The 16,307-nt window shown below is 26.9% G+C and overlaps 4 protein-coding genes across 4 annotated transcripts; 2 read left to right on the plus strand and 2 right to left on the minus strand.

Annotated features, from left to right (window-relative positions):
* Nucleotides 1-1,305: 1,305 nt before the first annotated feature.
* LOC129613687 (diptericin-D-like) lies at nt 1,306-2,363 on the minus strand. Its single transcript, XM_055527859.1, has 3 exons — nt 2,360-2,363; nt 2,299-2,318; nt 1,306-1,650 (listed from the first exon to the last, which is right to left on the minus strand). Exons 1-3 carry the CDS (start codon nt 2,361-2,363, stop codon nt 1,396-1,398), a joined length of 279 nt encoding a protein of 92 aa, XP_055383834.1. The 3' UTR covers nt 1,306-1,395.
* On the plus strand, nt 2,287-2,854 carry LOC129613695 (diptericin-D-like). Its single transcript, XM_055527868.1, has one exon. It carries the CDS (start codon nt 2,373-2,375, stop codon nt 2,763-2,765), a length of 393 nt encoding a protein of 130 aa, XP_055383843.1. The 5' UTR covers nt 2,287-2,372; the 3' UTR covers nt 2,766-2,854.
* A 1,526-nt stretch (nt 2,855-4,380) lies between these two features.
* On the minus strand, nt 4,381-4,924 carry LOC129613693 (diptericin-D-like). Its single transcript, XM_055527866.1, has one exon. The coding sequence runs from the start codon at nt 4,835-4,837 to the stop codon at nt 4,517-4,519; it is 321 nt and encodes a 106-aa protein (XP_055383841.1). The 5' UTR covers nt 4,838-4,924; the 3' UTR covers nt 4,381-4,516.
* Nucleotides 4,925-11,932: 7,008 nt separating this feature from the next.
* On the plus strand, nt 11,933-14,871 carry LOC129613694 (protein takeout-like). The gene is made up of 5 exons (XM_055527867.1): nt 11,933-12,011; nt 13,313-13,406; nt 13,488-13,725; nt 13,912-14,045; nt 14,506-14,871. The coding sequence occupies exons 2-5, from the start codon at nt 13,331-13,333 to the stop codon at nt 14,805-14,807; spliced, it is 750 nt and encodes a 249-aa protein (XP_055383842.1). The 5' UTR covers nt 11,933-12,011; nt 13,313-13,330; the 3' UTR covers nt 14,808-14,871.
* The last annotated feature ends 1,436 nt before the right edge of the window (nt 14,872-16,307 follow it).

Below are 16,307 nucleotides of genomic sequence, written 5' to 3' on the forward strand. Positions count from 1 at the left end.
ACCACGTTAATAGCTGGCAGTATCGAAGATTTACAAACTTTGTTAAGAAACTAAGTTGCCAGAGGGATGTTCTTTCAATTCAAAAAAGTTTTACCATTCATGATTTCGACATAGCACTAAAATTCAGATTCGTGAAATGTTACGTATGGTCTATATTGTTGTATGGAATAGAAACATGGACTCTGAAAGTAGCCAAAATGAATAGAACCACAGAGTTCTGAAAATTCCTGGAGTAGACATGCCGAAGTACTGAGAAGAAATCCTTGATGTCCAATGCTGAAGTACTGAGAAGAATAAAGAGTGTGAGTTAGTTATCACCATCAAGCGCCGAAAAGAAGCATATTTCGGACATGTTACAAACAGCGCAAAATTCAAGGCAAAAGAGGAATCGGGAGAAAACAAATTTCATGGCTAAGAAACATTAGAAACTGGATAGGTTTGAGAAATTTGCCAGTTCTAATAAAATCTTCTGGAGACCAAGAAAAATGCAAAGAAATTTTCAACAGTGTCATTAAAATAATGTGTGTATAAAGACCGCAAACATTCGAAAGCAAGGAGGCAGAGGAAGAAGAAGAAGATACAGATTTAATAAAATTAAAATATGATCAAAAGGGACAAGCTGAGCAGTTGAAATTGCTTTCTAAAATTAATTGCAAGTATTATTAGGAAAATTCGATAATAAAAATCTTCAAGGAGCAGCAAAAAAGAAGTAAAAAAAGGCAATAACAATGTAAATGGTTGTAAAAATATTTTAAATTATATAATATACTATATATAGTACGTACACACATAGTACGTAAGAGGGCTATATAAAAAATGTGATATAATAGATACCTTGTGTTATAAATACCAAGCAAGAGTCAATCTTAAATAAAAATTTTTGAATCCGAAAACTAGGCCAATTTGTCGCATCTATCAAAATTTACAAATTTCACTATATAGTCTAAATGAAATTATACCGTAAACAAAAATCATAAACTTCATGGTACCTGTTTGTGACAAGCTGACCGTAGTTTTATATTAAATATTTAAGGATATTGATATTTACTATTTTATTTTGCTGGTATAATTATATAATATTGGATATTATTGAAATATGGCAATTAATTAATATTAATTTTTTATTTATATATGTAATGTGTACACAGCTATATAATATTGAATATAATTTTTATAGTAACCTGACTCGGCTTTGAACCAAAGATCCTTTTGTTAAAGGACCAGTGCAATAACCATTGCACTATTGGTCAGTGCTCACACCTGTAGAAATAAGTCTTATACAAAATGTTAAAATAAAAATTTTTTTTTCCTTTATCAAACACATCCATTTATTTTATTTCATAATCATAATAATTTAATACTTTTTACAATAATTAAAGAAACATCTAAAAAATTTTAACCAAATTTATGTATAAATGTTGCTCCACCGCCAACATTTGGTCTGCTATTTCCATATGGTCCACCTAAATGTTGTGAATAAGTTCCAGTGCCAAACAATTGGTTTCTCCCATTTTGACTTTCCCATACTTTAGCTGCTCCACCAAGATTTACATCAAATCCTTGTTTTGATGAACCACCACCATTACCAAATAATTTAAAATTATCATTAGCCGGTTTTGGAGGACTAAAATTGAATTGTGGTTTAGGTGGCTAAAAAGTATCTGGAGTTTTTGGAATATCAAAATTGAATTTTTGTGGTAACTTGAAATCATATTGTGGTTTTGGTAGATCCAAATTAAGTGGTTTTGGTTGCTGTAGAAAATTAACTTGTGCACTAATGATTTCTATATTCAAAAGTACTAATAATGCACAAGTTAAAATTGAAAATGTTTTAAATTCCATTTTTTTTATATTTAATGATAAATAAATTTTACAAATTTCAAATTTATAATTGTTGTGTTGAAAATTGACTGACTTAATCTCACTTACACTTTGCTATTTTATACTATTTCAAAAAAGTTTTCTTTTTCATAAAATTTATAGGGGATTTTTTGAAAAATGCTAAGAAAAATGTGTAAAGGACAAGACGAAGATAATTGAAAATATTAAAAAGTAGAGATAATTCGAAGCATCAAGTAGAGATTCAAAACAAAAACAAAAAAGAAAACCTGTTAATACCCTCTTTTAATGTATCTTGAGTGCGGTGCTGTTTTATTTTTCTTAATTTAAAACAAAGAAAAGATGGTCCGCTTTTTTATTTAAGAAAAATCCCCTACAAATCATAAAAATCCGTACTTTCGAATCAGTATAAAATAGCATGACATTACTGAGATTAAATCAGTCAAACTTCATTCATACAAATTGTATTATAATAGATTCTAAAATATCAAATCTTAAAGTAAATTGAAATCAAAATTACTCATTACGCAAAAATGGAATTAAAAACATTTTCAACTTTAACTTGTGCATTATTAGTACTTGTGAATATAGAAATCATTAGTGCACAGTTCAATTTTTTGCAACCGAAACCACAAAATAACTTCCAATCACCAGCGCACATGAATATTGCAAACCCTCCAAATGTTTTTCAACCACCTCCATTACAACCGGCTAATAACAATTTTAAATTGTTTGGTGGTGGTGGTGGTTCACCAAAACAAGGATTTGATGTAGGACTTGGTGCAACTGCTAAAGTATGGGAAAGTCCAAATGGAAGAAATCAATTGTTTGGCACCAGAACTTATTCACAACATTTAGGTGGACCATATGGAAATAGTAGACCAAATGTTGGCGGTGGAGCAACATTTATACATAAATTTGGTTAAAATTCTTTAGATTGTTCTTTATTTATTGTAAAAAGTATTAAATTATTCTGATTTTGAAATGAAATAAAGATGCCGTGTTTGATTAAAATAAACAATTTTTTTTATACTGACATTTTGTATAGGTAAATGACAGATTCCACATGTATTACAGGTACTCTAGCTGTATGATCGTACTTTACGGTACGTAAAGAGAAATATGTAGTATTAATGCTATAATCAATTATTAATGTACATATCTTCATACATAATGACCATTGGTTTTTAATTTCTCAAATAAAAGTAAATTAGTTTGTGTTTTAACTCCAAAAATATTTCGTTACTTTGTACAAATTGTTCAGAGCAGCATAAGAAAAAATCTTGCTTATACTGCTTTCTTCTCAAACAAATTTTTTTTATCAAAATTCGCCACTGAAAAATATTAAAATCGCTATTGAAAATCAGTAATAAATTGGAGCAATTTCACTATACCAGTATATAGGTACCCCGTTTAAGATTGCAAATATTTTTGCAGGTGATTTTTGATGAATTTACAGCTAAAAAACTGAATGTGGGGTGGATCTTTATTGTTATTCTTACAATTAATTGTATCTGACCTTTAGTTTTAGAGAGAAGTCTACCCAAAGTAAGACTTTTGGATATTGTTTCCTACTCTTTCCTGTATTTCGATTTTATGTTGCACGCCTCCTTTGAAGGTAAAAGTTGTCAACTACATCTTGGTTAAAGGTGATCAGTCTCACAAATTCGGCTGTCCAAATTACTAAATGTCTGGCAATTTGTAATGCGACGACCAAGACCCCTTTTACGATAATCCTATTACACGGTCGTCGCTTTTTTGTTGTAGATTGTAGATTCCAAGGGAACCGAGTGGGATAGGAGTAACCCCCCAAGCCACCGCAGCCATTTTTGACTTATTGTAGCCTCCCTACACTCCCGCCTATAATATCCCCGTCCCAACCACAAAGCCGGAGATATCCCTAAGGGAGTTGGACAACAGTTCCCGAACACTTAGGAGCCCATGGCCGAGACAATTGCTGCGCCGAACAGCCAGTGCCGGACAGTCGCAGAGAAGGTGTACGGCGGTCTCATCGCCGCCCCACAAAATCTGCACAGGGGGGTGCCCGACTTCCCCAGCCTATGCAGGTGGTACTTCACTGGGCAGTGAACCGTGAAGAAATTCGCAATAGTCATCAATTGGGATTCGCAATAGTCATCAAGAACTCGCTTTTTTGTTACAAAATCTGTAAATTAAATCAATATCCTTAACTGTCCACTTATCACAAACAAAATGTTTGACGTAATTAACTTAAAATTCTATTAATTTTGGTTGGTCTTTCATATAAAATTGTAATTTTTAGGCATATTTTTGCTAACTTTACAGAATTAATGTGTGTATAATTATTTCAATTTTAATTAAATTTTCTCCCGCACAAAATCAAAAAGCAAAAGTACAAGTTATTGCTGCAATTGGGGCTCTGAAAGGTGAATGAATATCAAATTTGGTCTAAGGTTCTTTAATATTATTATTTTGACTTTTCAGAGTATTTCACATAATTGAGTATACGCTTCTGCTACCGATTATGATGGTATATGTATAAGTAAATCAAAACTCCCAAACTTGACTTTTGAAATCCAATAAATTTATTATTTTTTAATAATACTTTTAAAAAATACAATATTTATAAAGACATAATTTAACAATCATACATAATTTTACATACATAATCTTTTTACAAAAAAATATTCGTTATCATTTAAAAGCGATGCGTAAAGCTTAAACCGCCACCATAATTTGGTCTACTATTGCCATATGGTCCACCTAAGTGTTGTGAATAAGTACCTGTACCATGTAATGTATTTCTTCCATTTTGACTTTCCCATATTTTAGCCTGTGCACCAAGATTTAAATCAAATCCTTGTTTTGGTGAACCCCCACCATTGCCAAATAATTTAAAATTATCATTAGCTTGTTGTTTTGGTGGATTGAAATTAAATTGTGGTTGTTGTGCATTAATAAAGTTTACAACTAATAAAACTAATAATGTACAACCAAAAATTGTAATTTTATTTGCCATTTTTGTTATTTTATTTTTTTGAATTTGTAATAGGTATAAAAGTTTAATTTAAAAATATTAAATTGATTGTTTAAGTGAAATTTTAAATGTGATACTTATGGAATCCGTTCATTCAATTTTTATACTTTTTTATTTGAGAAATTACTTGTATTCATTGGGGATTTTTCTATTCTGCGAATTATCTAAGTACGTTTTCTTGTAGATAAATTTGAATTTCTTACAATTTACAATTGTTTACATTAATTTTTATATGGAATATTAACAATAATCTTTTTATTCCATATATATATATTAGTAATTATGTAAAAAATATATTTGCCACAAAATATTATATTATGTGTACATATACTCTATTCTTTATCAAGGGGAATCCTATAGTCGATTTTGTTTGTTTTATGAGATAATATAAAATTTATACGTAAAAAAGCCATATTTATGGAAACACGGACTATATACGTATGAACAGACAATATACATACGTATATTCCTACGTTTTTAAAAATTTCGCGAAAAAAATCCCCTATCATTTATAAAATGAAAAACATATGTTTATTAAAAGTTCATTGCAAGCAACAGTGTAGGTCACGTAAGAAAATTATAGTAATAATATTCTGTTATGTATACAATGTATCTACAAAATATTATAAATATATAAGGTACGCTTGCACTATAATATCAATAAATATATAGATTTTGAGCGGGTTATCAGTATATGATGTAAAAAATTAAAATTAAAATTTATTTTATGCTCTCGTATGCAATAAAGTTAAAGATATTACTCTGAAATAATATTGAATGTTATAAATAAAAAGTAAACGATCTTAAGCCATTCTAAGCTACAAGAACGAAAATAACAATAAAGTAAATAGACAAGTGACAGGCGAATATTTTTTCAAATCAAATCACTGTTCCAGATATATATGTGCATATGTAATATGTTTATTAAATTTCCAAAATTCTTAAAAAATAAATTAACATAATCTTACAAATATATGCATCAAATAGTAATGAAACTTAATATCTCAAATTTGCCCATAAAATTTAAATTCACATCGTCTTTAAAACGTATATTATATAATGCTAATTAGATTAGGTAAGGCACGGCGATCCAGGAATCTATTGTGCCCCTCAAGCCCTCTCTCAAGACCCTTCCTTCTAACAAATTCGACTATCTTGCGTGGATCCATTTTTCGCAGTTCTCACCAAGGGATACGTCGAAGTCGCCTCCATTTTCTCACGTGATCCCGGAGTTGGTGGTATTCCGCTAGATCTTACCCATTTCTATTGCTTTCCTATATCGCTTCTGGTCATAATTGCCAAGAAGCTCCTTAACCTACCTCTCTCCGCAAAACCTTCAGGATCGAAAGGTCCATGCCTTCGATCTCATTCCTTTTACTTCTTTCCTGATCTTCTCCCAGATCAACTGTAGTAGATTTCCACAAAACAGTTCCGTCTCCTTAAGGGGTTTGTTGGCCGCCTCAAACAAAGTAACGGAATGCGGCCTGCCTAACTCATCAAACCTACCAACACAGTCGCACACCACTCTGTAGGTCACCAAACAGGAACTGAATTCTCCCTTACACACATTTATCAATTGCGTACACCTCTACCTGGAAGACTCGCATACGTTCCCATTAGTTCAAAGTACCTCGTTCTTGGTTTATATACTCAGGTTCCAGTTCCCAACGAGGTTCTCGACCCGTTAATGTGCCATTTTATGGTGTGCGATCTCATCGGGTAGCTCAAGAATTCACTCCTCTAGTCCCTCCTGTTGTCCAATTTTGAATTAAAATTTTTTCCCAGAGTTGCAACTTCTAATCATGTCATCGCTGGTGAAACGCAAAAACGGTCTCCGCTCCCCCGCGATCTCTGCTTCTTACGATCTCTCAAGCTCCTCCCATATTAATTCTATCCATCTCCAGAACACCCGCCCTGGTGACGGAGGCACATACTGCAATATGCGCCCTTAACAAAAAATGAATTTCTAAAAACAGTAACAACTCATATTCACATGAATTTTGAATATGTACTATTTAATTTCGGATTTTTTAAAAACTTTTATTTGAAACATTTAAAAAAACAGCAATATTTTTTTTAAATTAAAAATATTTTTTCTTAAAAATACCAACGATTATAGCATAGGGTCAAATAACACGGGAATTTTTTTTTTACTGCATCTCTTATAGTTTGTTTTTTCATAGATACTGTATAATAATTTTTTTTTGTATATAAGAAGAAGTGAATTATAAATTTTTATGTTTAATTAATTTTAATAATTTGAATAGAAAATAACTTTAAAAATCAAAATGAAAATTTTGTTAAGTTTATTGTTAATAACAGTTACTTCAGTTATTTGTGTAGAACTGGAAAACTTTAACAGTTATACTGAAAATATATTAGAAGCTTTTGAAATACAAAGAGAGAAACGTTCACCCCAACGTTTTCAAACATTGGAATATAGAAGACCACCTCCACCGCCACCAAAACCCATGAGAGCACGTCGATCAAACGATGAAATTATTTTAGATGATGAAAAAGTTTCAATTCAAGATGAAAATGATAACGTCTCCATAGAATCAGAAGAACAACAAGTGCCAAATTTGATGGAGCTAATGAGAGAAAAAAGGTCACCACAAAGCTTTCAAACATTGGTTTACAGACCACCTCCAACTCCACCTCCAAGGCCAATAAGAGTTCGTCGTTCATTTGATCAAAATGATGAAGATTATTTAGAACACGAAACTGAAAGAAAATCAGAAGAAATAAGAAGAGAAAAAAGATCACCGCAAAATTTTCAAACATTGGTTTATAAACCAAAACCAACTCCACCTCCAAGACCAATAAGAGCTCGGCGTTCATTGAACAAACCACCGCCAACATTACCCAAAATTTATTAAAATTTTTGTGTCGAGATTGAAATATTTTTCTGTGTTTGTATTATTTTGTATAAATTATTTCAAAAGTTTTGTATTACTTACATAAATTTACAACTCACGGACACTTAGTCCGTTTTTGGTCAATAAGTCATGGAAGAAATTCCAGAAATATTAGGATTTTACTACCTTTTTCTAAAATAAAGCCATTTTCAAACAAAAAAATATCAAAATTTGTCTTGCCTCAATCGCTTTTCCATTCTCTCATTTTTTCCAGTTTCATCTCATTAGAATAAAATAAGTAAATTGAAAAAAAAGATGATCGAGAGCATGATTCATACATAGGTACGTATGTAGGGTCAGTATGTAGGTAGAGATCGAGTGTGTATTCAGTGGTAACTGTAATGTAACCTAATTATTATTTGTATGATTTATGAATGCATTCTCTGATTCTGATTTAAGTATGTGTTAATTTTAAATGTTTCTCTAATGTCGCCTATTGTAAATAAAAAAACTCTTTCTCTTTATCGATTTTTGCGTTAAAAGTGTAAAGTTATAAAATTCTTAAGTTCTAAAAAAATTTATAAGTGTAAAATAAAACGAGTAAACTGTATAGTAACCGAGTATTATTTAATAAAGCTGTGCAAAACAATCAGGCCACCAAGCTGATAAATATATATGGCATTAGTACAGGTGATTATAGGTGTGACGTTTGGAATGTCTCTACAGGAGATATCAGAAAATCTTCGGACATGCCTGAAGATCCGATATTTGGAGGGCAGACGGGGCATTCGCGGTTACTCCGAAACCATTTTACCTTCACTTTGTAAAAAACGGTGCAGCACATAAAACTATTATAAAGTCAAATATGGAAAAAAGCCCCAAATTTCGCAAAAACATTAAAAGATTTTTTGCACTATGAATGTTGCCTCTGGATGTCGTCAAAAAGGGATATGAGAGAGTTTCCAAAGAATTTGCGGGGCAATTTGCCTGCAAAAGGTTTATTACAAGGAACAAAATTTATTTCAAAATTAGAGACTAAATCCGACAACAATTATAATATATACGCTGTATTCTGTTATATTTAATAATTTTAAAAAACATCATACAAAATTGTAGAAAACCAAATATAATTTTCTATTATAGCAGAAAATTTCCAATAAAATTTTAATTAAAATAGATTTTCTTTATTTTATTATTATTAATTTCAATAAAATTTTATTTAAATATTTTAAATATCTTTCACTTTATTAATTTCCCGGCAACTTGTCATTATACATATTCATAATATCATATAATATGTATAACAATATTTATCGTATAACAAATGAGAAACATTAATGAGCTGATAAAAACGTGATTAATAAATAATTGAATAATAAAATCGGAATGAATAAATTATTTTTGTATTTATGATCAAAGTACAAAAATTGAGAACTAAAATTTAAAATACTATTCCAAATGTTGAAATTTAAAGATTTATTTGTATTACAATTTTCAATTAATAATTAAAATAATGCGTTAAAATCAATTATTAATTAAAATAATAATTAAAATAATAAGAGAAAATAATGACAATATTCTAAAGTTTTAATAATAATTAATTTACGATAATCAATATCGTAAAATGAGTAATCATTTTCAGGTTCTATATTCTGAACCATATTCTGAACTAATTTGTATAATAATTTAAAAACATGAACTTCTGGAAAACGTTTTTAAATCTTTTATTTAATAAATTTAATGTTTTAATTATCATATTTAATTAGTACGCTTATGGTTGTTTTAAAAGTTTATAACTTTAATGCTTGCAATATATACAATAAATTTATAACAGATAAAAAGAGAAAAGAGATGCAATTAATTAAAGCAACATGCAATTAATTTTATAATTTAAATATTTTTGATTTATAAAATTAGTCTATACTATATTAATTTAGTTAAATATGTTTAATTGGTATGCAAGAGTACAAATGTAAATTAAGGACATATAGACATGCGATTATTTAAATTTCTTTCTATAATGGAAAAAAATGTACCTTTTTTTTGAAATAGATATTAGTATATGTTTATGCGACTGTATATGTACATATTATTTAAAAATTTGAAAAATGTAGGGTTTGAGTGAAATAACATAATGTAAGCTTTGTAATGAACGAATGCTAGCTAGTTTAATAGTAGAAAACTGGCTATTATCGTAATTTTGTATAATTATTATAGAAATTTCTCTCCTCTCCCATACAACCCTCAATTACTAAAAAATTATTATGTAAGGTTATAATCAAAGGTTTGCTGTGGAAAATATTCATTTTTATCTTCGTTTGAAATGGATGCAATTTAAAGAGGACTTCATTTTTTCAATTACCAAGGCAGAATGCGAATACAGATCAGTTACAAGCTTGCAGAATTGGATTGGATTTTTAAAACTGCACAATATTATAAGGTAACCGTATTAAAATTGAACCTTCATCTGATTTTTATATAGTATTTGAAAATGAATTTAAACTATGACATTAACATTTTGTACCGTTGTATTTGTAAATGAAACCGTTAAACTAACATTTTTTTGTTCCTTATTAACAGTATTAATTAATAAAATATGTTTTATTTTGTTTTTTGTAAAAAATTAATTAAGAAACAAATTTTCATTGGAACAACCCACGTGAAAAAAAGTTTTCTTCTACAAAATTATTTTATTAATAAAACAAAAATAAATTCAATTCAAATTTAATATTTTAATTTTTAAATTAGCAAAATCATTCGCTTTCTTAAATTAACAATTTACTAAAATGAAGATTTTCACTTGAATCCATTAATATTCAATTAAATATTATATTTTCTCTTTATTGTCATACTTTTTTCTCTTCTAAGAAGCTTTAAAACTACAAAGTGCAATTATTAATTATGGCTTAATAAATTCAGAATAACCAATATAACACCTTTACAATTGTTATACTATGTATACCTATTAGAATTAATTTATTCAAATAAATTAAGAGGAGTAGAAGATGCAAAACAAATTAAACAATTTTGTAATTTATATACTTAAGTTTTAGATTATTATAGTTAAAAAAAAAACTATTTTTGCTAAAATCAATACATGATATTAAACTTTATAAAAACTTGACAGTTCTGCTTTTTGTGGAAAAGCAAATAAAAGCAAAAAAATTTAAAAAAAATTTTTGCTTACGATTTTTTGCAACTTGATGTTTGTATCTTATATTTGAATTTAATTAAGAATCTATTATTTTACCATTTAAAGAGAGTTTCTTTAACCCATCCTAAGTAATTGTTGGCCGAGCTGAATTTAATCAAAATTACTTATTGTTGAAACAATGGACCATATAGAATTATTTGGTTCTATTTTAAGTAACGAACTCAAAAAAGTAATTCATAAAAAATTTCTGAAATTAATTAAATACATGTAAGTATGTATTTTTTTGTACGATAATAATGACCATAAAATTCAATATTGCCATTATTGAATCATATAAACAGGGATCGGCAACACGCAAGTCACGTGCGAGCCTTTAAAATTTTTCACATGGCCTGCTAAACAACCAATACAATTTTAGCAAAAATGTGCGCTAACAAATGGTGAAACCTTCCTTGGTGAAAAAATTTAACACACACCCTTTAACACACACCAAATTTTATTTTAAAAATGTCCCGCCGTCCGAAAACGATTGCGGACCCTTAAAATACATAATATTCTACATAAATTTTATTGACCTATAATCACATCTAAAATTATTATAAACTTTATTTATAATAATTTACTCATTAAAATTAAAATCACAAATATAATGCATAACTAATATTATATTACACACTATATTAAAAGTATTTATAATTAATCAAAAATGTTAGGCATTCCAATTTAAACAATATTCGCAAGAAACAAACAATTATACATGCAAAATGCGACCAATAATTTTTAATTAGATTTTCTAATTATAATTATAGCTATGCATTTACATTTTATTTTTTATTATTTAAAATTTTAAAATAACCCAACGTAAATAATTTATTATGAAATATTAATAATTAAATTAAAATCATTATATACATATATAATATATATATATATATACATGAATAAAAATTGTATACAAATTTATAATATCATTGTTTTTGGATGAGAAATTTAATAATGAAAATTTATTTTAATATAAATTAAGATCAAAAAATCATTTGAGTATCAGTTTAATTTTAACTTTCTTAAACTAAACTTGAACTAAGTTAAAAAATTTTAGTTAAATTTATTAATCTATTAATAATATTAATTACTAAAAACGCAAGTGAGTGCTCCCATATAACACTAATTATGTACTAAATATAAAACGTGTGGAATAGAAATTAAGATCTTTAAAAAAAAATAATAAACCTTCAAGGATAATCTAGCGACTATTTTAATTAAATTAAGAATTGGAAAAAAATTTATCTATTTATTTTTTTTTATTACATGCTGAAGACTGATATATATATATTAATTATTAAAAGATTAGTTTCTTTTTTAAATGATTCAATATTTTCTTGTAACTTAACAATGGATGGTATTTTATTGAATTATTGAACGCATTCACTGTATATATTAAGATTACTTACTTGTCATTCTTAAATCATGCTGCAGCTCCTTGGTATATATGATGCCGTTGCTTGTAATATGTTTATCAATTATATTTTATATACAAGAAAAACTTGTAAAAGTTTGTATTGCACAGTTTAATTTAATAATATTGAAATCATTACGTAAACTACTGGTTGATGTTCTAATATCTAAATTGTACAAGTTTTTAATTGCTTTGTTGTGCAATGCTTGTAGTTTATCAATATTTTGTTGAGATGTTATAATCTTTAGGTAATTAAATCGTACAAGATATTGCTATGAAACACGCTTAAGTAAATAGAGCGTTTTACAGTGGTTGTAGTCACACATAATAGAACTCTTTTTAAATATTAATTTTGCAATACTAGGCATTTTAAGAAATATCACTGAAAGAACCTGGATTTTTGAATATTAATTTATAATTTTTAATCAACACTATACAAACATAAATTATTTTTCTTATTAATTATAGCACAATTAATTTCTCAATTTACAAAATATAAAATACAATTCTATTCGTATATAAAAATACAATATTTAATTTCCTTACAAAAAATTATAAAAATTTTTATAAACTAATCGATATCGCAAAATTATTAAGTTACATTAATTTTCAAATATTTTTTGTGTTCGAACCAAAATTTTTATAATATCGAAATTATAATAATCGAAAATCACATTAGGTATAATTTGATAATTAATTTCAAAAAAATCTAGCACAAATGAATATGCACGAGTGTATACAAATAATTGAATATTTTCTTTTTTTAAATAAATTTAAGCATATTTAAAATTTACGATTAATACTAAAATACTTAAAATTTTTAATTTGAAATCAAATTAACAAAATTAAGGAATATTAACACAAATTATACATATTACCAAATTGAATTCAAATTATTTAAACTGAAAAATTTTATAAATTCAAATTTTTATAAAATATTTTATAAAATATTTTCAAATATAATATATAAATATTTCATTAATTTACAGCTCCTCATTCACTTGAATATGGCACAACAATTTCTATTTTATATTTTAATATTATCAGTATTTTCATCAATATTTGGTGAATTAAATCCTTTACGTAAGCTTCTTTAATATTCCATATATATTATATAAGTATTATTTTAATCTGCAAAAAAAAAAATTTTATTAAATTTTATAGCTGATTATATAAAAGTATGTAGAAAAAGTGATTTAAATTTTGATAAATGTTTTGTAAATGCAATTGAAATATTACGTCCAAAAATTGCTAAAGGTATGCCAGAATTAAATATTCCACCACTGGAACCATTAGATTTAGGTGATTTAGTGATATCAAAAAAACAGGATACTGGTATTGATATATCTGTAAAAAATCTTAGAGTTTACAATGCAACAACTTTTAAAATAACCAATTTTAAGTAAGAAAAATTTGAAAAATTTAATAAATATACACGGTTTCCTTGAGATACGACGTCAACTACAGTGATATTTCAAGATTCGATTTACAACTTAAACTTGATAAAAAAAATCAAAAATATCGTATCTCGAAGAAATAAATTTAAATTTTCATTTATATTTTATACTCGTATATTTATATTTTGTAGGAGCGAAAATTTTGTTGGACATTTAACAGCTGAATTATTATTGCCAAGATTTGAAATTGAAGGATTTTATTCTGTTGAAGGGCGTCTTTTAGCACTTCCATTAAAAGGAAGCGGTGATTTTCATGGTAGTTTCTGTAAGTATATTTGACTAAAATAATTATATTATAATTCGTAATAAGATGAGGATAATCACCCACACTCTGTTAGTTAGTTTGTTATTCAAAAAATTTTTGTAATTGAAAACCAAAGTATTTTTTAATAATATCAAATCACTACAAGTGATCAGACGACTAACGGAATATGAATTCTATTCAGTCTGCATATTGCTTAATTGCTGCAACACTGATATAACTCAAAATTGGCATATTTGAAAAAAAACGAGTTCATATTTCTTTTCCGTTACAGCATTTCAACCTAAAAAAAATTGTGTTTTTGAACAAAAAAAAGAAATACTTTAAACGCTTATTTTCCTATAAATACCTTAGAAATCGAATATTTTGGAGTTATGCCACTGTTGCAAGAAATGAACGATATATATAATTGAATATTATTATTTAATAAATTTTCGCTTAAATTTTTTTTTTTATTTTTCAGCTAACATTAGAGCTAAAGTAAAATTCGATGTTGGCAGAATTGAAAAAAATGGCGTAGAATATTTTAAACTTTCACAAATAAATATTAAAGCTAAAATGGGTAAAGGGAGAATAAAATTGAATAATTTATTTGATGGAAATAAAGAATTAAGTAATGTTATAAATGATTCAATTAATGATAATATAATTGCAATAGCTAATGATATATTACCATCAATTGAAAAGGCATTAGAAAAGAAATTTTCTGAAATTGGTAAGAAAGTTTTTGAAATATTTACAGCAAATCAATTATTACCAAATTAAATTAAAATTAAAAAGAAAAATGCATACTTTGTATGAAATAATAGTATTTGGGCATTTTGTTAATATAAAATATTATTAGTTTATGTGACTGTTTATGTAAATATTAGTAAATTATTAAAAAATAAATTAAAATATTGAAAATAACTTAAGACTCTCAAATTATTTGCACAAAAATTACATGTGAGAAAATATCAAAATTACATGTTCATCAGTTATCGATTCGATAAACAAAAATCGATTTAATTAAATAATCGATTTAGAAGCAACTTGTAATAGAATTTTCATTGAACTCTGTTGCTTTAAAACAATATAAATCTATGGTTAAACCATGCTATGTATAAAAGCTTTGATTAAATCTTCTGCTTCATATACACATCTACACACTATATAAATCATCCACTTGTATATGCATACCTATAAATACTTCATGGAACCATCAAATTTTTTATAATCTGCATATTTTTCGTTTTAAAGATAGAAGCATAATTAAAGAAGAAACAAAAAAAACCCCCTAATAGCTTGTCTTAATCATATAAATATTAAGCAGAAAATTATTTTAGCATCAGAAATAAAAAAATTATCAACTGAAAAATTAATAACAATATTATTGAGAAGAAACAAAAATCTTATAATTAAAAAAATGTTCGGAATTCCAAATATTTCATTTTGTTGTTTATTAATTTTTTCTACGCTAACGATCATTAATTCATCAGATACAAGATTTCGGGATTTACCAAAATACGCTCTACCATCACAATTTCCACATTTATTTCCACAATTGTTCCAACAACCAGTACAAAATCCACCAACATTTAATTTTAATGCACCAAAACCAGGTTTTAATGATTTTAAATTATCTAGTACTGGTACTGGTGGTACAATAGGAGGACGACTAAATTTGAATCTTGAAGGTCAAACTAAAATCTGGCAAAGTCAAAATGGTAAAAATTCTATACATGGAACTGGAACATATTCTCAACAATTTGGTTTACCAAACGGTAATACAAAACCAGATATTGGTGGTAAAATAACATTGACACATGAGTTTTAAATTTAATAATATTAATGTTAAGTAATTTTATTTTATTTAAGTATTATGTAATTTATTTAATAAAGTGTATGAACAAAAGATATTGAATATTAAGCTATTTATTTTGCCATTTATAATTTATAAACTTTTACTTCGTATTTGAAAATTGAAAATGTAAAATTAAAAATTTCAAAAATATCAAGACTACTAGCATCCCTATACAAGTACATATGAACGAACTTCTTATGTTTCATATCATTCATTCGTACAAAATCTACAATTATTAAAATAAGAAATAAGCGTTTAGTCTATAAATACACGGTTTGATATACTTACAGTTGAGTAATTACTAAAATAAATTTAAGAAAATGAAAATGTTCTCTCCAATTCTGTCCAAAAGTAGATAAGAAATTCCTTCTTTGTATACATTCATTTTTGTCTACACAGGGTTTAGTGTTCTAAAAATAAAT

Source organism: Condylostylus longicornis, unplaced genomic scaffold, assembly GCF_029603195.1.
Source record: "Condylostylus longicornis isolate FDR11 unplaced genomic scaffold, ASM2960319v2 ptg000086l, whole genome shotgun sequence".
Classification (NCBI taxonomy): domain Eukaryota; kingdom Metazoa; phylum Arthropoda; class Insecta; order Diptera; family Dolichopodidae; genus Condylostylus; species Condylostylus longicornis.